At 38.6% G+C, this 24742-nt stretch overlaps 3 protein-coding genes across 3 annotated transcripts; 1 reads left to right on the top strand and 2 right to left on the bottom strand.

Annotated features, from left to right (window-relative positions):
* Positions 1–2213: 2213 nt before the first annotated feature.
* LOC146160714 (ubiquitin carboxyl-terminal hydrolase MINDY-3-like) lies at positions 2214–7735 on the bottom strand. Its single transcript, XM_083384283.1, has 12 exons — positions 7585–7735; positions 7323–7496; positions 6795–6890; positions 6627–6723; positions 6438–6552; positions 6302–6375; positions 6139–6218; positions 5018–5242; positions 4371–4443; positions 3872–3959; positions 3730–3804; positions 2214–3272 (listed from the first exon to the last, which is right to left on the bottom strand). Exons 1-12 carry the CDS (start codon positions 7676–7678, stop codon positions 3123–3125), a joined length of 1341 nt encoding a protein of 446 aa, XP_083240409.1. The 5' UTR covers positions 7679–7735; the 3' UTR covers positions 2214–3122.
* A 401-nt stretch (positions 7736–8136) lies between these two features.
* LOC146160713 (sperm-associated antigen 1-like) lies at positions 8137–14547 on the top strand. Its single transcript, XM_083384004.1, has 7 exons — positions 8137–8314; positions 8448–8590; positions 9072–9217; positions 9619–9767; positions 10380–10482; positions 10918–11165; positions 12031–14547. The coding sequence occupies exons 1-7, from the start codon at positions 8204–8206 to the stop codon at positions 14155–14157; spliced, it is 3027 nt and encodes a 1008-aa protein (XP_083240130.1). The 5' UTR covers positions 8137–8203; the 3' UTR covers positions 14158–14547.
* A 5381-nt stretch (positions 14548–19928) lies between these two features.
* Positions 19929–22023, bottom strand: LOC146160712 (uncharacterized). The gene has a single exon (XM_083384129.1). It carries the CDS (start codon positions 22019–22021, stop codon positions 20261–20263), a length of 1761 nt encoding a protein of 586 aa, XP_083240255.1. The 5' UTR covers positions 22022–22023; the 3' UTR covers positions 19929–20260.
* Between the last annotated feature and the right edge of the window lie 2719 nt (positions 22024–24742).

The raw sequence follows: 24742 nt of genomic DNA, 5'->3' as shown, positions 1-24742 counted from the left end.
TAAAAGTGCTAAGATATCTACTTTTCTAAATTAAAATGTATTGCGTTAAACCTAAAATGCGCTATTTGCAACTATAGCCCTTAGACTGCTAATAATTTCCTTAACTTGCGAATAAATCTCTGAACACTTTTACGCAAATGTGACAATATTAGCCACTTAAAGTGCGAAAACATGTTGCGGTATTTTTTCAGACCTGGGCATGGCAGTAAAAGTCCCTTATTCGAGAATATTTTCTTGTAATAAAGCTTGGTTTTCAAACAACGAAATGGTTTCAAGTCTTTCGGGAAAATTGACTTGACTTGACTTAAGTCTTTTGGACAAATGACTTCGGTTGAAATGAAGTGTTTTCTTAAGTATTTTGTTTATAAAATTGAGCTATTTATCCAAATGTTTGCACTTAAAACGAATCGCTAGATATATGTTGGGTTTTTCGCATTTTTTAGTTCGGTATTGTTTATAATTGTACAAATTTTAGTTTAACGTTTTATTGTTATGACAAGGACGTAACTTGAAGCGTTAACTTGCTCTAATTATGACTTGACTGGGACTTGACTTGCACACCTGATGACTTGGACTGGGACTTGAATTTTTATTTATTTATAAGGACTTGGACTTAATTATTTTGCAAACGGCCTGACTGAGACTTGAGTCATTTAAAATGACTTCAAAAAAAAAAAAAAATTATTTTCGTAAAAACATTTTTTCGCGGTATTTCTGGTCTAATTTAACGACGCATCTGCAACTCTTTTTAAGGAAAATTCTTACTATAAAATCACCCTACTCTTAGTCCCACCATAGGGATGATCAATGCGTGTCACACGAAACGCTCTCAGTTTACTACCTACCAGTTAGGCCTAAATGCTTCAATGTAAATTATTTTCGCCATTCGCAAATCACATCTGTCTTTCTAATACGTCTTACGCATTGTTTTTGAGAATCATTAGTCTGTACAAACAAAAAGTGCGTATACTTTTTTGAACACAAGTTGTGCTGTCACGCCAAAATTGGTCCGATCCGGCCGGACCGATTTTGGTCGTAATCAAGCGCCAAAACTGGTCCGGTCGGATCTTAGGGTTAGGGTTAGGTTTAGGGTTAGTGTAAGGGTTAGTGTTAGTGTTAGGGTTAGGGTTTAAGGATAAATAAGCGATTTTGAAGGCCGGACTAGTTTTGGCCTAGCCGGACCTGTTTCAGCGGCTGTTCCAACGCCAAAATTAATCTGCCGGATAAGTTTTGGCCCCGGACCAAATTTCGCGTTACAGTGCAAACTTCATGTTTATAAAAGCATTTAGTTTCGTTTCGATCGAATGTTTTCTGCCTTCAATATATGAACAGAACTTAAAAACGGGCCGCTTGCAATCTTTTATAAAATCTCGATCCTATTTTTATCTGTCATTATATACAGACTTTATCTATTTAGTTATTACCTTTTATTCTGTTTCGCCCGATTTACGATGGTCATTAGCATAAATGCAGTTATATCGTAAGTAGACTAACACATATGCAACTAAAAACCTCAACTAAACGCATCGCACGTTTTTACGTGTTTGCTGTTTACCGTTACAGCGGTTGGGTCAACGACCCACACAACCTTAGGCCTATTGTCGCTATTTATTTAAAATTTTTTGCATAACTCTCAACATTTTTGCATAACTTTTAACGTAATACCAGGGCCTCTTTTTGCCACGGTCTGGCACAACGTTTTTAGTTTCACATGCTGCTCTCTGTAAAAAATTTTGTTGGTTTGATAATTAGGCCTACGAGCCTTATATTTATAAAACTATAAAACAGTTTTCTTAACGACTGTAAGCGATTTATAAGATTCGTGCTGTTCACGCTAACCTTTGTTTTATATTTAAAATTCACCAATTATGGTACAGAAAGGCATTAAAACGTGTCATAGCAACAGCCATGACATAAATCCATATTTGTGTGTAAAACAACACTCAAGTGTTGCTAAACCACTGCTGTACATTGTGCACTCCAATAACAATACACTTTAAAGTCTTGAAATACTACGCCACACTGCAGTAGGCCTATACTCTCACTGTAGGCCTAACATTACGATTCGGTTCGGTACTTCGCTATAGCTTTAATGAAGAACAGCTTCGAGCGAACGATCCTAAACACAACATTAGCTCTAAATAATCGTAAAGCCTGTCACTGAATAAACAAAATATTTCAACAAAAATCTTTCAGTTTTTACTGGTCGAACTCGGCAATGAACTTAAGTTGCATGCATCAAAATCATTATAGGTACGTGACAGCAATTCGGCAAATAACAGACTGAACAAGAAACATAGTAATCAAATATTTAAAGCATATAGTTGAAACTAATTACATAAACCGTTTAGGTTTATTTCGGCCTAAATATAAACGCTCACAAACAGTGATCAGTTTCGGTCGGCAATTGCCTAACCAGTCACATATTGGCATCCAATAGCAATATTTTTTTATTTCATGCTTTACCTAATTCTTTACCAAACCGTCCACTGACGAAAGAAGCAGTACCGGCGCATAAGTCACAATGATAACCGCTGACTTTCCAGTCTACGTAGGCTAGTAAGGAAATAATATCGGCTTTGTTTACCCAACTTGTAAAGTTAAGATCTTACGACAAGGAAAAATAATTTACAACTATTTATACTTACTTAACCAAAGTACAACTGGCAAGTTTCGTGGCCATTAAGAATTTTGGATTCTGCATATTACAGTAATGTATAAATTTATTAATACTACAATATTTTTTATCAATTATTATACTTTTGTATTACAGTATAGGCAACACTTTACCATAAACATGAGCGCCTATATTGATTGTTGTAACATTCAGTGGTTTGCTCTTTGTAATTGGACAAACTAGTTCAATAAATAGTAAATGTTGATACTGACCACTCTGTATTAAAAAAATAAGAACATCACACAGACAGTTTAGTTAAACAAACGCTTGGATATCACTTTCAGTTAGTGTCTCACTGTTAACAGGAAGAAATGGGTAGCAGTGATTGACGCAACAAGCCGTAATGAAGGAACATGCGACAACATTAAACAAGACCCACTGTTATATGCAGACACAGTAATGCATTGCACGGTTCATAGAGAGGAACAGCGCCTTAGGAGCTCGCTCAGTTGAGCGAAGGTGCCTGCTTGTCCTGCCATGTGATCCAAATACCGGGCCAGCGCAGTTGCAGACAGCTCTCAAGCGCTGAGTCGGCCGCCTTACCGCTGCACTCCTGCCAGTCGATATGGCGAGCGGTGCCCTTGCGAAAGCGAACCTAGAAACAAATAACTGAAGAGCCGCAAATTTTCCGACAAAACGCTTTTAGCCAAATAACCAACGGTTGATCACGTCATTTGACCCTTGTCTAAAATCCCATTACAATAAAAATCAGTCAATTGGAAATATTCGGCAAAGCCCCTCTTTTTAGGACGATTAAGTACAGTGATCTTGAGCTCGAAGCCTATTTACCCAACTTTATAATTTGGGTAAAACTCATGGTCAAAAACATTAGTAAAAGCAGGATCAGACGTTTCAAATTTACTCATGTTTTTAACTATGAGTTTTACTTGTTAATATACGCGTCAGCGGATCAGTGATCGACTGGCTAAAACCTGCCGCCGATGGTTTTGGATTCTATAAAGATACATCCTAATGTTTGGGTAATTGTTTTGTGGCAGAAAACAAGTATGTGGAATCATACAATAGGGGAATCGAGGCGTAAAAATACAAACCTTTCCGTCCGTTGAAGACTGCGCCAAACCGTTGTAATGATAAATCTCAAACCGATCGGGCAAAGTCTTTTTGTTCTGTTGAAACGAAAATAATGCGTTTGAAATTGGTTCTCGGCAACTTAGCTTACAGCAAATCTCATACCTCGCTTGAAAAAAACTCCTCGAAAAACTTTGACCGCACAATTACGCCGAGTCCTTCGGGGTCCAGGTTTTCGCACATTATCTGAACACTGGAACAACAAATTTAATATTTTCGTTAATAAAAAAGTTTTACACATATGATTTTAGGGAAACTATCAATGGAAATTAAGTGCAAATTTTGGTACTTTTTACAAAAATGTAAAAGGGCGTGACACACGAAAAATTTAGTTGCATATATGTTTGTTGTATTATCAACCTCCCTTTTTAGGGTTCTAGAAAAACGCTTTGATGCAGTTGTTAACAGGTTGTGCCTAATTTTAAAGATAACTAACAATACCCAACTTTACTATAAAAAGTGTAACAACTAAATTAGTATCGCCTTTAAGCCATATAGTTTTCAGCCTGTTTCCTGAAAAAAAGTTTCCGAAACAAATTTAAAACCGATTATTAAAGCATACAGTCTCCTGTTTGTTGGACGAAACTCTCATGGAAATACCTACTATTCTGGTTCGCTGACGAGATCAAGTTCACGCAGCAAATCCTCGAGCAGAGCGGCCGCAATAAAACCATTGTCTAATCGAAAGAAATAGGTTGAATTGCACGATACTTTTTAGTTCAGGCAGAGTTGAAAATAGTATTTTTTATATATATATAAACGAGTTAAAAATAAATAAATAAGGTCTCCGCATCTCAAGTGAATAACCTCGTAAAATACGTATATCGTAGCAAAATTAGCTGTGTAGGCATAACAAGATTGGCGCCAGAAATAATTTTTAACAGTTTAAAAACGCACCACAGTGTTAACAAACGAATTAAAAAACGGCTGATTACCAATTTGAAGGAGGACATGTATGACAACCAGCTTTTCTAGAGTAATTGATTACGCAAATTATAACTGGCATACATACGAACGCAAATCGATATTAAAACGATAAGACGCTGTACGACCGTTACACTTACTCTCTGCATAAGCGATTACCTTTATAAAAGCTAAAGGCCGTATAGTTTCTGTGTTTGCCTAATCAATTATCCTGACAAAGCATGGCTCAATGAAGAACGTTATAGCGTTTTTGGTGTAAGGCCGATATGAGCATTTAGGAAAATTCCAGACTTAACGAATGCGCCGCTTTGTAGCGTCGTAACCTACCTTCAGGGTCGTACTTGTCGAAGACCTTATGGGCGCGATCCAGCACAGAATCAGGGGCTACCAGGGAGCATTCGCGTGAAAAGAAGAGAGACAGATGGGTCTCGCTGCCCACCAGCCATATAGGGTACTTGGGCCGCTTGAGGAAGGCGCCCACTGTGCAGTAGCGCAGCCTTTCCAGCAAAGTGAGGAATCCGATGTTACACTGATGGGGAATTCCCCGCAGTGCTGTGTCAACAAAGTATCAGTTTTTAAAGGTGCGTTTAGCACATTCAAACAAGTTTGACCGTTTAGCGTTTAAAACTAGTTGGATTTCATTAAAGTGTTTATTAAGAGTAGTAATGAGTGGTGTTCATGTTGGGGTTACCAACCAGGAAAAGTTTGCAAAGATAATGGCCAAATAAGGCTTTTATTTTAGTTAAGAAATCTCATTTATTTCAAAATAATAGGTTCAATATGTAAGAGACCAGTTGGCATCCAAATCTACAGTGGACTGATTTTTATTGTGGTTTTGAAAAAAGTGCAAATGTATTATATTTGAGTTTGGCAGCAGGTTGAGTTCCGTTTTATCCCTTGTTAGTCAGGAACTCCCAAATAACCTGTTCCCTTACTAAGATTACTTTAATTGCTTATAAATTAGGTGTGAACTAGAAGAGGTAATAAAAAATAAAGGGAAATCAATATTCCATGTCAAGAATTACAATGGATTTGCCAAGGTGGTAATTTATATTTAAATTATGGTAGTTTAAAACTTAATATACTTTTATACTCCAAAATAAGTGGATAAATCTAACAAAAAACTTTTCTTATAATGCTAACACACAGCATTGAAATTGGTGCAGGAAGTCAAGTAAACATACAGTTAATTTTATATATTATTGTGATATAAACATAAATACATGCAACATGTTAGTCAATGCGTTTCAAGTACATAATATTTGACTTGATAAAAACAGAGTAACATTTTATGGAAACAATTTTCCTTGGGACTGTAAATGGAAGCTAGAAGTATATCAATAACTACAATTATCAAAACAGCAACATAGCTTAAATAAAAATACCAATATTCAACAAAACATAGCAAAGAAAACCAACAATGTAAAACAGTATTTAAAGTCGCTTACCTAAACCACCCACATCACGACTATTGTCAAAAACATTGGAAACCGCTTGACCGCAAATGAGTAAATTGACAAGATTTTGGCTACAAAGGTTTAAAAAAGATACTTCAGTTAAAAAAAGCAATGTGTATAAAATACAAAATAATAAACATTTTTTAATTTATACCTGCCATGGCCATGGATTTGATCGATCAAAGAAACATCAGAATTGTCCATCTCATTAATGACATTATCAATGCCCTAGATTTAAAACAGCCATCAACTACTTTAACATATCATACTAATCACACATGAAATGTCACCTTTGACAATAGGATGGAGTAAAGAAATCTCAAAACGCCAAAGGGCGCCTTGAAGGAATCAAGGTTGTTTAAAAGATTTGAATGCAGATCTGTCTCACAGTTAGCTTTGTGTAATCTGAAGAGAAACATGTTAACATATTACAGGTTTGTAACTTTAAACTTGAATGACAATGAATTGAAATCAGTTACCTAAGAGTTGTATGAAATTCTGGCAGTAACATATCATGAATTTTGCTGTTACTTTTTCTAGAGCCTGCCTCTTGCATAGGGGAGGGTGTTGAAGTTTCTAAAAAATGTGAATTTAAAATGCCAAAGTATATAAGCAGGTTTGCTTTCGTTGTAAGTAAAATTAATTACCTTGATCGGTGGAAGTACACAGTGTCCAAGAGCAGCAGCCTAACATTTTAAAAATGTGAACCAAAGTGTCAACAAAGATTTTGTCTCGTTCAACATCTATTGGAAAAAAATACAGATTAGATAAAAGCAGTAAAACATGTTCGAAGGATTTTAAAATTCAAAAATCACAATTGCAGGATGCAGATGTCCTTTCAGTAAAAACACACAAAGTTTATTTTGTGAAGTACATGGTCCAACTCATTCGACTGGCATCAAATAAAAAATTTACACTAAAACTTTGACAAAACAGATTTATGCAGACCTGTTCTTTTAAGTATGGCAAAGCAGGACATAATAATATTGTTTTTGTGGTTTATGTTGGAAAATCCCAGGTTCTAACTTATATTCTAATTAAAACAATCGCAAAATTTCGGTTAAAGTGTGCATTTTGTTTAACAAATTTAAACATTACAGAAAATCTATTTAACAAAAAAAAATCAAGGAATTTATATTTTCTACATTTATAAATTTAATAAAATCAGTTTTTACCTGATATATTTTCGGTATCTAAGTCTGTCTTAACTTGGGGTAGGTGCTCATCAGAATTGCGATTAAGAAACAAAACTTTTTGCAAAAAATACCCTTGAACGGGTGCAATTACAGCACATGGTCCACCAAACCATTGGACCAGGGCACATTTTTCATCTATACTCCATTCAAACCCTAAATAGTGCATGTAAGATTACACAAAAGTTTCAAAAAGGTGTTGCAATTTCGCAAATATTTGTAGCAAACAAAAACAACAACTCACCTTGAGCCCATCTTTTATATATTGCTTCCGGCACAGTACCGCCCCATATTAATGCTGTTAATTTGTTTGCTTGTTCTGTTGTTAGCTGTTGCATATTAAAATGTTTAAGTCTCAACCTTGAATAGGCATTTGATCACAAACATAGTATTGAAGAAACTGGCTGCTTAAATATGCTGAGTTATTAAGCATCAGCATTTTATTTGAAACGGACGCGACACATTTACTTTGGTGTCGCGCAGAACAAATGTTATTTAGACGTTTAATCTTAATTTTTATAAGATAAAGTAAAGTTTTTTGTCCGTCACTTCACAAAATAAAAAAATATAAGTTTACACTGATTTGTAATTTTCTGATAATAAAAAAACAAACATTGCGCAACGTTTGAAACGGCGTTGTCGCGTATCGCAGAATGTGCGTAACGAACAAATACAAAAACGGGAAGCAAACTTTCGAGAACGTAAGTAGAATTTTTCTTAAACCAATTTTTTATATGCAGTGGTCATGAACTTGTGTGTGTGACGTTTTTTGTTTATCTGTTTATAATCAGCCAATTTGCCATTTAAAGCCCCACGAGGGTATAAAAGTAGGACAGTGAGTGTATAAAATAATAAAGTGGAACATGTCTGCTTCTCAAACGGCAAGCATGCTAAACGGCGGGGGAGATTCTTCCACCGAAGTGACCCTTGATATGATGGATTACAAGTTCATTGACAAAACTAACGATATTAAGGTATAACAATAATTTATTTCACATGTTTCGTTAATGTAATTTGGTATACCGTGTGTTTCAAACTTTGTTGAACAGTTGCTATGCAACTTATTATGTTAATATACTATTTAACAGCATTTTTTAAACACTTTAGTTGCTGGAGAAAATTTTGCGCAATTTGAGATCTGGAAATCATGGGTACTACCCTCATCTAATTCAGCATTGCGAAGACAAAATTATGGGCCTTAATCCTAAAAGTAAAGCTCTACGAAAAGAAAAGCCTGTGTTAAGACCAAGGTATATGTATTGTATTTTTATTAAAGTTAGTTATGCTATGAAAGCATTGTGTTTGTAGCAATGGCAACAAAATTATGAACCCCCAAAAAACAATCAACAACACCACATACAATTAGTTCGCAAACATTATAAACTTTCAAATTATTAACTTGAAAAGAAAAATAATAATAAGTAGTGTAAAAAGTTTATTAAATCTTTAGCTTTTTTATTTATTTACATTTTTACTTGGCAAACTAAATGTTACAGGTCCATTAGATGTGCATGTTACGAGAACTAAGTTTGGACAATTTAATCCATTTTTAGTCACCATGTTTCTCATCTAAATAATGTTGTTAATATATGTTAAACTAGTTATCCTTTTTGATTACATTGTTGTCACATTAAGTTAGTTTTATTTTAAAGATTGCCTTTGCACAAAGCAAATTTTATTAAATTTATGTCAAGAGTTGTAATTTCTTATTTTAATACCTTCCATTTACAGGGACTTAACTGAAGAAGATCAAAGTAACATTTCATCTGGCATGAAAGACTGGTCTAGTAAAATGAAAGATGCAGACAAAGAAGCAACTCAATTTCAGAAGAATGGGCAAGATATCCCACCAGTTAGAAGCGCCACTCACATAAAAGGTAAGGAGGAACAAACACTGGAAATATTGCTAACTATTAAAGCTTAAGCAAAATATGTCAGGCTTTTTACAAAAATGGTGGTTTAGTGCTGAAACTTATGGAGGTGCATATTAAGTAAAATTATCCGTATTACAGAAAACTAAATATTTATTTATATAAGCTTATTATCCTAATTAATGAGTGTACAACCATAATAAGTTGTTTTCCAACATGTACATTGCAGATGCCTTTATGCACAAAAAAATAAAATTTTAATTTATTTTGCCTTTATATGTTTATTATATGCACTATAGGAGAAATTGAGAAACTGTTTTGGCCCCTTAAAGTAGCTTAAAAAGGCAAGCTGGACAGTGGCCATCCTTATAGGAAAGTTATGATTCCTTTCAAATTCAAATAAAAAGGTTCAAAAAAAGAAGTAGTCAAACCCAAATCAAAGGCAAAAAGGATTCCTGGTCACGACTTTAAAGCTTGGGAAAAGTTTGATGCTGATCAAGAATGCGAAAAAGTTGACCAAGAGCAAAGTCCAGTTCCACCAACCAACACAACCAAGGTACAGCACAGGAACTCTTCAAGATAAATGCATTTTGAATATCCTGGTTGATAGGAATCTATATGATTAATGTTGTAATGACTTAAGTCATTGACTTGACTTAAGTGCAATTAAGTCACCATTTTTAAATGAGTTGACTTGAGTCGTTTGGGCAATACAACTTGACTTAAGTATTTTGCGCAAATGTCCTGCCTTGACTTAAGTCTTTTGAACAAATAACTTGAGTTGAAATGAAATGTTTTCATTGGGCATTTTTTAATTAAATTAATTTATTTTATTTTTTTGCACATAAAACAATTTGCTTGCTAAATGTTGCGTTTTTGTTGTTTTTTAGTTAAGTTATTGCTCATTATCAGACAAGTTTACCAATTTTAATAGTTTAATATTTAACTTTGTATGACAAGGACTTGACTTTGAATTGACTTATTTAAATTATGACCTGACTTGACTTGGACTTAAGTTATTTTGCAAATCACTTGACTCGAACTTAAGTTATGTTACAAACGACCTGACTGGTACTCAAAGTCATTTCATACTCACTTGTTTACAACACTGATAGTTACCAAAACATTCCTAAATAGTTTAACAGTTGTTTTAATCTAATCTTTTTAGATTAACATTCCGCACACAGTAGACGTAAGCAATCTCACAGAAGAAGAAAAGAGTATAAAGTCCTCGCAGGAAAAGGAAAAGGGAAATGAGGCTTTTAAATCAGGTCGATGTTTTATGTGGGATTACTTTAACCCTTGTTGCTACCAGGTTTTTTTTTTGAATTACCATTTGTACTAGCCAGTTGGGCGAGTGTCTTTTAATTAATACTTCTCAGGAGAAAATAACACTTGCCTAAAATGTTGGCCCAATATTTGTAAATCGGCAGATATGATCAGTAAACTGATATAATGTGCTTGTTTAGCTATTTTTTTTATTGGTCTACGTTTAACCTAATTTATCGTATATCAATTAATTAGTCCAGGAGGTCTGACAACAACCAATTTTGTCCTGGAGCACTTGCCTGAAGCTCCCAATCCCAATAATCGTAACCCTGTGGCACCCAGTGTAGCACAACTTACACCAAATGAAACCTCTGCATTGCGCAAGAAACACCTAACTAACAAGCGACTAATACGGCGCCATTCCTTTACCACTAAAGGTGACTTTGAGGAAGCACTGGCCTACTACTCGCGCAGCATCAGCTTGCTTGAGGCCACCGCCACCATCAACAACCGTGCGCTGGCCTACATCAGGCTTCGCGAATGGCACGAGGCAGAGAAGGATTGCGACCAGGTGCTTGCCATTGAGCCAGGAAACATCAAGGCCAAGCTTCGGCGCGCCACCGCGGCAAAGGAACTCGGCAAGCTCGACCGCGCAAAAGCTGACCTCGAGTTCGTGCTCGCCAAGGTTGGTTTATTAATTGTTATCTGCCCGACTTTTCTTAGCCAGAATAGTTACTCGCCTTATGCACACGCTTATAGCGATTAAAAATCTACCCGACTTCTTGGAAATATGTTTTAGGCTGTGTCGTTTAAAATGGAATATTTCAGACTGTGTCTTATAAACGGAAAAAGATCTGGCCCTGTAGGGCAGGGATGTCCAACCCGCGGGCCGCATTGCGTCCCTCCTGATATTTACGTGCGGCCCACCACTTATTCTCACTTTCAGTAGCCTTTATTAAAAAAAATTGTTCCACTATCATCAAAACGTATAGAACGCGTAGTATTTGATATAGGCCTAATCTTGTATTTTTTCTGAGACTATAATCGAGTCTAATGTTGCATTTCAACATCCATCAAACACTTTGCGCACCCATCATTGCTAAGCAAGATGGGTGTTTTTCTAAATGTTATCAGCCCAAACATGTAAACTCAATTTTTCGCGCTTCGTCATAATAAAAAAATATAATAAGGTCGAGATAACTTGCATATTTGCGCACGAGTTTACTCTAGAGGAGCGGGTGTTTATAAGTTAAGTTGTTTTATGACGTCACGATATGACGTGAATTATGACGGCACCCCTTTAATTTGAGAGGTTTTGCGGCCAATCGAAGTTTTTAAAGTGGCAATGCGGCCCATTCTGATAAAAGGTTGGACATCCCTGGTGTAGGGTGTGGCTTTCGCTACTTGTGACAAATCCTTGCCCAGAACATAACTCGCGCCTTTTGCGTGCGCTCATAAATATCCAAAATATAGGATTCGCGCAAAATAAATTTAGGTCAATTCGCCCTAATCGTTGTTAAATTCATTGTTCAACTCAACTCTTTGCGCAGGAACCAAAGCATGTTCAAGCTAAAAAGCTGCTCGACGAAATCGCCAGCTCCGCCCCAATCGAAAATAAAAAGTCCCAGAAAGGAGGAAGAAAAATAGTAATCGACGAAGTCGAGTCGGACGATGAAGCAGAAGATACACGCAAAAGTATTAACCAGGGAATAAGTGCTCAAGCTGAACAGCCGAAAGCGGTGGAAGTTCCAGCCACTAACCAGGCCGAAACAGCGGAATTAAACGAAGATAATACAAGCTCCGGTACGTCTGAAAATCAAAGTGCACCAGAACCAACAGTGAAGGCTCATGAACCCAAAGAAGAAGTTACCAAGTCTATAGACCCAACATTAATACCTTCCGAAACAGAAGCAGCCCCCAAGGCAAAAGAAGCAGATCCAAAGGCAGATGAATTACCCGCAAAGGATGAAGAATCTTCTAAACCAACTGAGCCGGAAGTCCCTGAGGTAGTGCAAAAGCCTTTGCCTGCACGAGCCGACAAAATTAAGCAGGAAGCAAACGCCCTTTTTCGCAAAGGCCAGTATGGGGAAGCCGCTGAGAAGTATTCGCTCGCTATTCGCAAAGTAGACAATGCTGACGAATTCGGCCACGCGTTGGCGCAGTTGTACAACAACCGAGCTGCTTGCAAATTAAAAATCGGCGAAGACAACTCTTGCATCGAAGATTGTACTAGAGTTCTCAGTCTCAAACCGTTCGACGTGAAAGCCTTGATGCGAAGGGGCCAAGCCTATGAGCACAAGGAACGCTACAAGCATGCCTACGTCGACTACAAGACCGCTCAGACGGTCGACTATAACGCGAATCAGGCGCAGGAAGGGGCGAACCGGGTCGCCAAGCACTTGCGTGATCAGCACGGCCCTAAATGGTTGACACTGCTCCCGGAAATTCCCCAGGTAAGCTCTCGCCACATGGCGCCCTCACAACCATCCCGACCCGTTCCTGTTGATAGCAAACCTATTGCGACACCGCCTCAGCCAATAAACACCCCTAAAACGGTAGAGGTTAAAAGCACCCCGGTTAAAAATCCAAAACAAAACCAACCAACTGCGAAGCAAACCAAACCAAAGCCTAGAGCCAAGAACGAAGGTAGGAAGGCTCAGCCGCTCACGGCCAAGGAAAAGAAAGAAGCCGAGAAGAAAAAGAAGTTGCGCCTGGCGCTTTACGACAAACAGAAGCAGAAAGGGAACGACTTTGTGAAGGAAGGCAAGTACGAGGAGGCTGTGGAAGTGTACACCCAATGCATAAAAATCGATCCGACCCAAGTGGCTTGCTACACCAACCGGGCGCTTTGCTACCTCAAGTTGAACAACGAGCTCGCATGCGAAAACGACTGCACGGATGCGCTTAAACTCGATCCCAACAATCCCAAGGCTCTCTTTCGGCGGGCGCAGTCGCGTATCAATATGCTCCTCTTGGAGACTGCTCTGGTCGACCTCACGCGTTTCATAAAGGTGGACCCGAAAAACAGGCAAGCCCGCGAGATGTACAACAATGTTAAAGCGCAGGTGGACAAGTTGAAAAGGTACGAGGACAAACTGATCGACAAAAGCGTCGAGCGGCCCAAGAAGAGGATCGACATCGACGAGTCCAGCGACGAAGAAGAAAAAATCCCAAAGCGGCCACCTCCCAAAAAATCGACGTCTCGCCCCACATCCACCTCGTTCCCGCACGTGGTACTGACTGATGAAGACCGCTTGCCGATCGAGTCGCCCTACGAGTTCGGCTACTACTGGAACGCGGTGCATCCGAAGAGCAATTTTGCGGCCTACCAGAACATCCTCGACCGCGTGCCCAACACCGACGACATTGTGGGGCTAGTGAGCAACAAGATCGACGACCACATGATTCGCGTTTTCGTGCAGGTCGCGCTCCGCTACGTCAAGGACGGCTCGTGTGCCGCCGACATGGTGCGCGCTTACGAACTAGTGTTCAAGCTCACTAAGGCGAAGCGCTTCGAGATGGCCGCCATGTTTCTGAGCAGCGACGACCCGCGCGACCCCCGAAGGCTTTTCAACATCCTTAAAACGGGCCCTGAAAGGCACCCGGAGGCGGCCAAGTGGACGCCCGAAGAGATCGATGAGTTATCCAAACACTACATAGTGGAGTCTTCCGACTGACTTGATCTCGTGCAATTGACTCCCCCGCATTTGCTCAGGTCATATGATTGGACCAGGACTTGTTCGGATTTTTCAAATGTTCTTGTTCGGATTTTTCAACTGTTCAGTTCTGTAATTCTTTTAACCACACAATGTTTGACTGTAGTGATGTACGACGTGAATCCGACTGACGGTACTGTCAACCTTTAAATGGCGCAGTAGAAGCTGCGTTGTATACGCTTTAAGCGATTTTAGCGCCGCCTGCTTGATTTGTTAGTTTCTTATACATACCAGTTCCTGGCGCATTATATTTTATTGTTCGCCAGCACTGATTCTTCCGCTGTCTTATCTTCTTTTGAGTGTGCTTGATTCGTAGCCCTTTCGACGTTTTTGAGTTCATAAAACATAATTATACTGTGATCGGCTCTCGTAATCAGAAAAAGTAGGTATTTTAGTGAACTCATCTCCGACCAAGCAGACTTCTTCTTATTTTGGTTTTTACCATACATACTTTTCCCAAATGTACTATAGTTACAGGAAACCTGATTTTTTTTTAATCGAAAGATGTAAGGAAAGAAACAAAAAAGGTAGTAACGTATTTTGAGTCGTAGATGAGACAAGAAGGTTGCGCGTGACACACAGCACAAGGTTTTATATAATAGGCGCTGTAGGACATTTTTGAAAGAATAGTAATTTGTCAAAATGTTACACCGATGCCAATGATAGACAAAGGGTCCTAGGATTCGCATGTTACTGGGTTTAGAGCGGAAATATTAGCACAAATACTACAAATTAGATGTTTACTTCGCAATACCAGTGAAAATAAGACTGCGTGGTTAAGTCACCGCAAAAAAGTTACTTCATACTATTTTTTATTACCTCAAATAGATCAAAAAAATATACTATTGCCGAATACTAATGCCTGTACGGAAATGAACGTAAAAAACAAGGACCAATGTTTTTACCAAAATATACCACCTAAAAATGACATTTTGTTTGCGACCAAAGTTTGTGTTTGCATAGTACGCGTATGGCCGTATGTGGGCGTGCGACCCGGTGTTTACCAAAAAGTACTTAGCCTACTTCTCACGAATCGCAAACAACTAGGGTCATGTGGAAGTCAGTCGTTTATGGTGAGTCACGAACCACGGAAAAGATTTAAGCAAATAAATCACTAGTCCAAATCAACTGATGTGGCTCATTGTCGAAAATCTTTTAATGCAAACAATTTCAATCTAGATGACATGGCATATTTAATAAAAGTATAGTAAAGCAAGTATATATGAGGGCGGTATTAACTACACAGCTACATTTTTCTGGTCACCAAATTTAAACATGGAGGTTGCAGCAAATTGTACGGCGCGAGCTCCACTCCAACATTTTACGTTTCGCATAACAATGTTAATGGTTTCATGTGACGCTTGGCGTTAATTTTGGTTTGAAGCTGTCCTATACTTTATCTCAAAGTTACACACGTGCAGTTAAGTAAAACAATGTGTGGTTTATGATTGGAAACGATTTTGAACTATGCTTTGTGAGAACAATCTAGTACAGTTAATATTAATCTAAGCTGTACACGAGGGTTTAGCAGTGTTGTAATGATTTAAGGCAATGACTTAAATATAACTGCACTTAAATAACTTTTTTAAATTGCTTAGACTTTACTCAAGCATTTTGGGCAAAATAACTTGACTTGACTTCTTTTAAACAAATGACTTGACTAGTACTTCACTTGTTATTTATTTAAAAAGATTTGACTTAGACTTAAGTCATTTCAAAACAACTTGTTTACAACACTTAGGGTTGGGCAACAGGTCGTGTCCTATAACCCCAATTTGCAACTGCAAAAATTTTCCGCTTTGCGCGAATCTTTCATTTTTTATTTTTGTTTTTACTTGTTTTTGTAGAAGTATTTTCAGTATATCTATAATACACAAAGCTATTACTGGAAATTTAGTCTAATAGCTTTCGAGTATCGAAATGTTGTAAATTACATATTTTGCCAACATGTATAACTATTTAAGAACCTGCTTCCACGACGTATTTCCCTTATATATTGTTTATGTGACAGCAGGCTAGAGACGAGGTATTCAGACTTTTTTCCCTTTACGCGAATTTATTTTATAATGTATTGTGTGAAATATAATCGCATAATTTTGGGGTATGGCGCGAAATTTGTACGTTGTGTTTTGTGCAGCCGTCCGCCGAGTAGTTAATGGCCCTCAGCACAACCTGTCTGTCAAAACAGCTTGATAAAACAGAGAGTCGGGCCGCTTAACGATTCCGGTTCAGGTTTGATTCGGGTTGGAGCAATTTAAAGGTTTCGGTTCGGCTCCGGTTCGACTGAATTTGTTTTCAAAGCCGGCCCATAAAGTTTCGGTTCGGGTCCGGTTCGACTCCCTGATAAAAAGCAATGTATCGAGCACGAGCAATGTGCTATTCTTCTGTACACAATCCGCCATGTCTCGTTAATTGAAGTTTGGCTAATTTAAACCCCAAAATCTCAGATTTTGTGCGGTGTGCGCTATTAAGATTTAACGCTTGTATTTTTATATTATCTTATTGTTTTGCATCCTGAAAAATGCCTAATAGCTTTCGGTATGATATTAATTTCTTATCTGAGGGGCGCGCAAGGCACAGGCCAGTGACGAAAGAAGGGCGCGATAAAAAAGGCCAGGAACCACTGAGCTAAATAAATGATTGTGTATAAGTTAGCAACACAAACAAAATAAAGCGGATTTAACGAAACTTTTAGTAATAGATTAAACCCTTAAAAAGCTTTTGGCGTGATAAAATCCGTTAGTTGATCTACCGGAGCAAAATACGCTACATAAAATTATTGTTAGTTAAACACAATTTTTTTTTAAAATACACACAATTTAACAATTTACAGTAGTATTACGACTTTGTAGAGGAACATCAGGTCAGTGTTGCGGTGGTCACGAGTATATATAATATTTTATTTATAGTAGACTAAGCTAAAATTCAAATTGGTGTTTTTTAGTATGTCTTTGGAGACTTTCCTTGTCACGATCTGTGAAGTTTTTTTCTGAAACTGAGCAGGGGGGCACAAGTTGTTGAGAGTCCGTGGAAAAGGGCGTCGACTAAAAACAAATGATGAACCACTGTCTTTGTTGAGTCTTAGACTTTCGGCAGTTGCGGACACCGCCGCCACTCTGGTCGTCCTTAGCCGAATTATTTAGCTTAAACAATATTTATCATTTACTTCAATACTTCATCGTGAGCTAGTTACTTATTTCAATAGTTTTCTTCTAGCTCGCACAAAAGTCACACTTATTTATTGACGCGAGCCTACAAAAAAGTATTATTTTGCAGTGTTTTTTTTAAGCAGAGTGAGACAGCACAGAAAATTCATTATACACAAAAATTAAAATTATAACATGAAACAAAATCCTCCTGATAAGAAATCAACATCTAATCAAACTATCCTGTTTTACTTTGGTAATTTTAAATGCCAACATCGCTAAGGTAGTATAACCGTTGCAACTCCTCGTATTATATTGCGCAATAGCTGCATTATTATATCGCAATAGCAATACCTGCCATGTCGCAATAGCAATACCTGAGCCTATAACGGGTAGTCCAAAGGTTGTGCTCTTGCAAGCCGCCCACAACATGTCATTACATTTTCAATGTTGTCACGTGACTCGTTATATAACATTTCAACATTCTAATGTAAATACCAAGTTAGATTTCTTTCATAGGCTAGCAATAAATTTCATATTTTTAAATCGAATCTAGGCTAGATTTATGTTCACACAATATACAATATTTCGCCTTTTGAACCGATACTGTTGATCAACCGTGGAAAAACAAACCATTTTTCTTGCAGCTAATTTTACGGCGCAAGATAAGGAGCACATTACGACACTGGTTTTTAATCGGAGAAAGCGCAACAAATATTTTGCATGTTTTCTTTACCAAAATATACACATATTTGGGTAAATTTAGGACAGTAGTTTTTAAACGTTTTTGTTGTTTGCTTCCTTTGGAAACTTATTAACGCTCGCGGCGACCTAAGGAATAATTTTTTTAAGTATTAAAGATGGTAATATAAAATCATATTTGTTTAAAATCAAAATATTGAAACAGTAAATGGCAATGAGCCTGTTGCTCTACGCACAGTTTATCATATCGCGATGCAATGTTTGATATCGCAACACGCATCCCGCGAATATCAATCTTATTACGGTACATTGATTTAATTACGCTACTGCTAAAACACGAAAAGCAGTTTCGCACAGGTATAATGTACGGTACAAGAACACGGGGAGGTTTCCACCTTACTAGTGGAAAGTTTTGCAAGCTTAACCAAAGATTAAATGAGTAAGTTTGGGTTTAAAATAAAGTAAGCAGAAACAGCGATAGATTTTTCAGCCTCCAGAAATGATATTTCATCGGAATTTGCACGGATTGATTTTTTTTCGGCACAAGTTATGAAGGTTGAAAAACAATACACCAACTACTGTGGCCAAATACACGATTTTTGTTGCGCCATACTTGTTTTAGATGACGCCACGAAGTACGTTATTACGTAACGTAATAATTAATAATTAGGAGCGAGTTGAAGTTCAGCTAATCGCGTGAAGCGGGTAAAAATGTATTTATTTAGTTTAAACTGCAAAAACGTATACCTTGAAAGGAGACATAACGCATTGGGCTGCTAAAGAGATTAGAAACATTGACTTCACAGTATTGCGTCTATGTTGTTAGAGTTGGATATAGTTGTTTCTCACTATTACGATACAATATTCAATTTTCGCCTAAAGGCCGAAAACATTCTCTTTTAACCGGCACACATCTCACAAAACGAAAATAAAATGCTTTTAAATAGTTCAATTTAACAAAAAATATTGTTCTTCGTGGCACTTCCACGGGATTAGTCCCTGCCAACGACGAATAAAAAAGCATGATGAACTTTTAAAGTGATTTTGCTTGCTTTGTGTTACAATATACGATGCCTTTTTCTCGGAATCGGATAAACGACATTGCGCCAAATGGCGAACAACAACTTATTTTCTCGGTACTATTAGAGGTTACTTGAACTGCGAGGTCACAACGGTTAAAAATTAACCAAGCCAGTTGAATCATGATAGTAAGGGCGTGGGTCATGTATCAGCCCAATGCACGCCCTCGCAACAAAGTCCAACACTTTCGTACCGTAACCTAGATAGTGGGTCAGATCTAGGCTAACTGTGTTCGCAACAGTTGCGCGTCACACAACAGCAATGTTGCAATCGCGGTACTTTGACTTTCTCGTAGAAAACATACGGCAACAGCCCACCTGGGGTACAGCCTTAAAGGACTGTATTGTATTTGAAAACTATTGCATTAAACTTGAAGAAACACCAGCGCGTTGAAAAATAAAACACATAAAAAACATCAATATATAATAGCGAACCGTGTAATATCAAAGTCGATCCAAAATTTCGTTTTGCACTGTACATGTTAATTATAAGTTTGCTGCTAGTTATTAGACGGGGATGCTTGTCAACACCCTGTCAAATGCGCTTTTGGGCGTTCGGACATGTTGTGTATACAGTATTGAATCGACTGAGGTATTATAAAAAATGACAACTCACAGCCGCCGAGAGAAGTTATGGTAGCGATAACACTGTTACAAAAGTTAAAAGATTAGCAATTAATCACTAACATACACTCATGTATCGAGGAAAGCTGTATGATATTAAAATTAGGTCAAGTGAAGCAATACCTTTTCAAATGTTAGGACTGGGGAGGAATCCAGGTCCAGCTAAAATTCGTTCAATACTCTAGTGTTTTGGCTAAAATGTGCCAGCGGTTTTTACAAAAGTAACGCAGCAAAGCAACAAGACATGGAAAAACGTATGAAAGGCGGTCACACAAAAATGAGACTTTTGGAAATTAATTGATCGATTTATTTTACTAAATATTTATGACTGCGGAATTGCCTTGGAATATAGGCTAATTGAAAGAGGTAGCATTTTAGGGAATTATGAAGTACAGTCTACAGTGTTACAAAAACATTGCAAAATTGCTTTAGTACCATTCAAGTTTACCAAAACTATTAGGTTTTTTTTTTTAAATAACTAAATTAAGCAAAAAAGGTCAGATAATATTTGAACTAGCTTGCCTGAAATATTACGTTGCTATTATTAAGTGTTATAGAAGGCAAGGTATTTGCGATGATTCGATAATTCAGCAGCGGCTGCAGCCAAGACCCAAGCCAGTGGCTGCTAGACGCCATCGATTTGATCAACAGGTGAATTGTCAAGTTTATCTGATCAGCGAGCGACTGAACCCGACGTTTTGCCTTTCCGCTCGCCGTTTGTAACTTGTTAACAAGGTTTTGGCCAGAACAGCAGAAGATCGCTTGCAATTTTTCGACCAGTCGTCGTAGATGATCCGACAACCAGTGCAGCTCGGCTGGAATAGATTGGGCCTTTTCGAGTATAAAGCAAGCTGTCCGGTAAGACCTGTCGATCGGGATTCGAACCACAAACGAATTGCGGAAAGAATAAAGGAGCTTGGCAAGGGGTATTCTAGATACCAGACCGTCGTGTTCGAACGCGTTTTCCAGCGCGTTTTGCATGATGGGTGGCAGATGGAACTCTAGCTTGAGCATGTGATGATCGTCAACGGGATAGGCGTGTATCACCGTATACGCCTTCTCGCCTTTGGGTGAACAGTCAAATTCTTCATGTCGGTTATGGGCAAACTGGTTCTCTGCCTCGAAGCTGTTGTCATTTTCGTCGAAGCACTCGTCAAGTGGATGCTCTTTCAGGTCTGTTTCGCCAATGCACAAATCGATACCGCCAGACGACGAATCGCTGGACTGCGACGAAACGCTGTTGCGCCGGTCGTGAGGCTCTTGCTCTTCGCTCACGTCGAGCAAGTTGGAGAGCTTTTTGGCGGTGACGGACAGCCGCCTCGTGATCCGCTTCCGCTCGGACAGCCTGCTGAGCTGCGATGAAAACGTGAGGTTGCGCCTTCGTGGGTGAACGGTCTCGAAAAGACCGTGGTCGCACAGGTACTGGACGGTTTCGCGGAATCCTTGCGAGCAGAACTCGGTGAGATCTTTCGGGTCTTGCGGCAAGAACATAGAGCAGACGCGCGAGAGGTTGGAGGCGTTCATTTGAATGCTGGTATTGACAAAACTGAGATCAAGCAGAGAGGTGGAGGTGTCGTTTCTCGGGCAGATGTCGCTGTTGCCGGACCACGGCGAAACTGTGATCGTGTCGTCGTCCGCTGGCAAGTTATTAGACAAACCGCCGTCGACGTAGCGCACCCCTCTGTACTTTGGCGGAAATAAGCCCGAGTAGATGGGAACAAAGCAGCTGCAGATCAGCACCTGGATGAGCTCTTCGCGTGAGCTGTAGTCGCTAACGATTACGTTCTGACCGTCGCAGACTCGCGTCAAAGATATGAATAACTTGCCGGTTGCCAGGGTGTGGGCGTCGTCGGGCAGACCGGCGCGCAAGTCCTGGATTAAGGTCTCATTCAGCTTAAAGCTTGGACTCAAGGCACCCAAATAGCGGGATCGGATCTCTCTCACTATCTTCATGGTTCTGTGGCAAACGTCGCCGAAACAGACGTCGGTTAGGAGCATAGCCCCCATGATCGACCCAGCCGAACAGCCGTAGATTCGGTCGAAGCTTTTGACCAGTTTTGGCGCATGCTGCTTGAGGCAGCTGGCAACTCCGATGTGATAGAGCCCGAGAAAACCACATCCCGAAAACGATATGCTCTTCGGTTTTCCTCCGATGTGAATAGTGTGGGCCGACGGCCGGGCAAACTCCTGGTTCATTTCAGTAGTCGGCTTTGATCTTGTTACCACCATGTTAAATAACAAATCACCAAAAGCTATAAAAACAAAACAAACCATTTGGTTATCATTTTTTTATCCTCGTCTCACAACCTGGCGCAAAATTCGTTCTGCAATTGATTTAACACGAGAAATCCTAATTGTTTAACTGACTTTCATAACCTAACCTTTCAAGTTCACAGTTACCACAAAGCACATAGACGATGTTTGATGGAGGGCAAACCGCACAGGCGCACAACGTGCGTCATTTGTGGTAAAGGGGGTTTCGCACTACTCGCGAAGCAAACAGTTAGTGACAAATCGGCTGCGAGAGTAAGTAGATGAAAGCGTAAACAGTTAACGTGGCTTAACCGTTGTTTGCCGATGATGGTCCAATAGTTACTTTTATTCTGCGTTTCCCAGATTGGTCACTAATGACCACAAAAGTTTTTTAATTGGTAACTTTTGTTTCCTAATTGTCCACAAAATTTACGGAAAAGAGAAGTAACGTCATAAAATCACATACCACGTTGTGTGTAAGCCTAAATCAGGTGGTGAAGTTGTCTTAAATTTAAACAAAAAAAATATTTTTTTTAAACATGTAGGTAGGTTGAAAGACTACCACTAGATTTTCAGAGCTTGTTTTCATTTCATTTGTTTGTTTAGTGTATAAGATTTTGGTACGTACTTCAATTCAATTATTATCGGTTGCAGAACTTCAGGAAAACCGTATAAACATTAACGCAACATTATAAAAAATGCAAGCAATTTAGTTAACAGAACAAAAACAAAACATGGAAACATTAAAGCTGTTAATAGTCAAAACGCTGCCTCCGTAAACAGGATATAGGGGAAGGGAAGGATACATATATTAGCCGCGCAACAGGCGACAGGGTTTGTACGCCTGTTCATTGAACATTTAAAGCGATTGTTCATAAATGTTCCACACTTGTTTCTACTAATTATAAATTTCTGGTTTTATATTTTCCATTATTTACGCCCTTGGCCCTAACGCCACTCGGAAAAATAAGGCGATGTTTTATAATAGCAAATAACAAATATTTAACAGTAAAATGGTTGTACATAACGCTGCTACACTGCATTAACTTGTGGTTAAGCACATTGTTTCTGCGTAAAGCTCCACCATACCTCATATTAAACTGTACGTTTTTTTGCTGGTATTAATAAATCCACCGAGGCTGCGCTCGTTTAACTTGCATTTTAGTTAAAAAACAAAGCAGAACTATATTTTCGGAATAAACACACAAATGGGCAGAAACCTTATAGCTAAACACTTTTATTGAACGACAATAAACACTAAACAAATTAATTATACAGTCTGCCACTGTATTATCGCGCCAAACGTTCCTACTGCGAACTTATTTGTAGACCACATCTGAAATTGTATACGCGACCAGTCATTGGACGATTTGTGAAGGCGTTTGCGTCTGACGTAGCCTTTAGTAATGGCCGCGGGTCTGCGCACTGGAGACTATCGTGTGTCTGCTGTTGTAAGGCGCGACAGTGCTCGCACACACAATTACAGAGACAAGCGCAGTCGCGCCATTGCGCGCGGGGTAACTGTGGAGCACATTCTTGACGGCGTTACTCTGGTGCATAACCTCACAGTCGTCTCGCGCGAGTTTAAGAGCGACAACCTTTGCCCCGAACTAAATGTAGGACACTACAAGGGTTCACAAGTTCACATCGAAAGCAAGATAATTGGGACATCTAATATTAAAAAAACTTTTTTTCGATCTAATATTAAAAAACATCGACTGATGGGTATTGCCGTTGGATTTGAATACAACGCCAAATAAAGTCAGCCTGTCTCCAAAATAAAATGTCTGACAAATTAATCTATAGTTATAATAATGTAATTTTATTCACGTTTGCACGAATGAGTAACGTCTTTGTGATATCGCGATTTTTATGACACGTAACACCTGTCCAACATGAAGTTGCAGAGGGTAGATCAGACCTGGGCAAAACTACGGCCCACGGGTTTTAATAAAACTTTTTAGGCAAAATAAGCCTTCCAACTTTTTCATTGATTATAGAATATTTTATTGAATACATTACTCTTGTCGGGAAACTTCACTTGTTTCTACTCTTACCAGCTTGTCAAAATAAGGATATTTAAATGTTCTTTTGAAAGGAATCACACGTTATATTATGTGTATTCGAGTCCTTTTTGTACACGGACCTCCAGGACATTTGCTGTTTCTCATTCGGCGCGATGCCAAAAATAATTGCCAACCACTGGGGTAGATGCTCTGCATGTTTTTTGGATTTTTTTTCTCTTTTGCTGTTACTATTACTAAATATGCTTACAATTATCCAAAAAGAGGATATACGTTCTTTGAACGTAACACTAGTACATTTTTGTATCGTACTGTTTCCCTCTATTTGTGCTATGAAAGTATAGTAGACCCGGCATTAACATACAGGGGAAGGCGGGGCAAAACGGACCCCTTCAGGGATAAATGTCATATTCCGAGTTTCACAATTTTTCGATGAGTAGGGCATCAACTGAAAGGTCTTCCTATGCTAAAATCCTATGCTAAAACAAACAACTGAAAGAAGCACACCTTCTGAATAAATTAACCTTTGTTGTCGATTTTTACACGGTGCAAAACGGACCCCACTAATAAAACATAATTTAATTGCCTTGTTGTGTGAAATGCCAGATAAAGGATTTGTGTTTAGGGGCGCATAAAAAACGTAGAGATATTGTAACAAGTTACGTCACAACGTGACGTCATAATGTATGTAATGGTTTACATGGCGCCTTGTAGGTTG

Source organism: Ascidiella aspersa, chromosome 3 (genome assembly GCF_963924565.1).
Source record: "Ascidiella aspersa chromosome 3, kaAscAspe10.2, whole genome shotgun sequence".
NCBI classification, from domain to species: Eukaryota; Metazoa; Chordata; class Ascidiacea; order Phlebobranchia; family Ascidiidae; genus Ascidiella; species Ascidiella aspersa.
The sequence above is the reverse complement of the archived record's forward strand: the minus strand, read 5'-3'. Positions and strand labels throughout refer to the sequence as shown.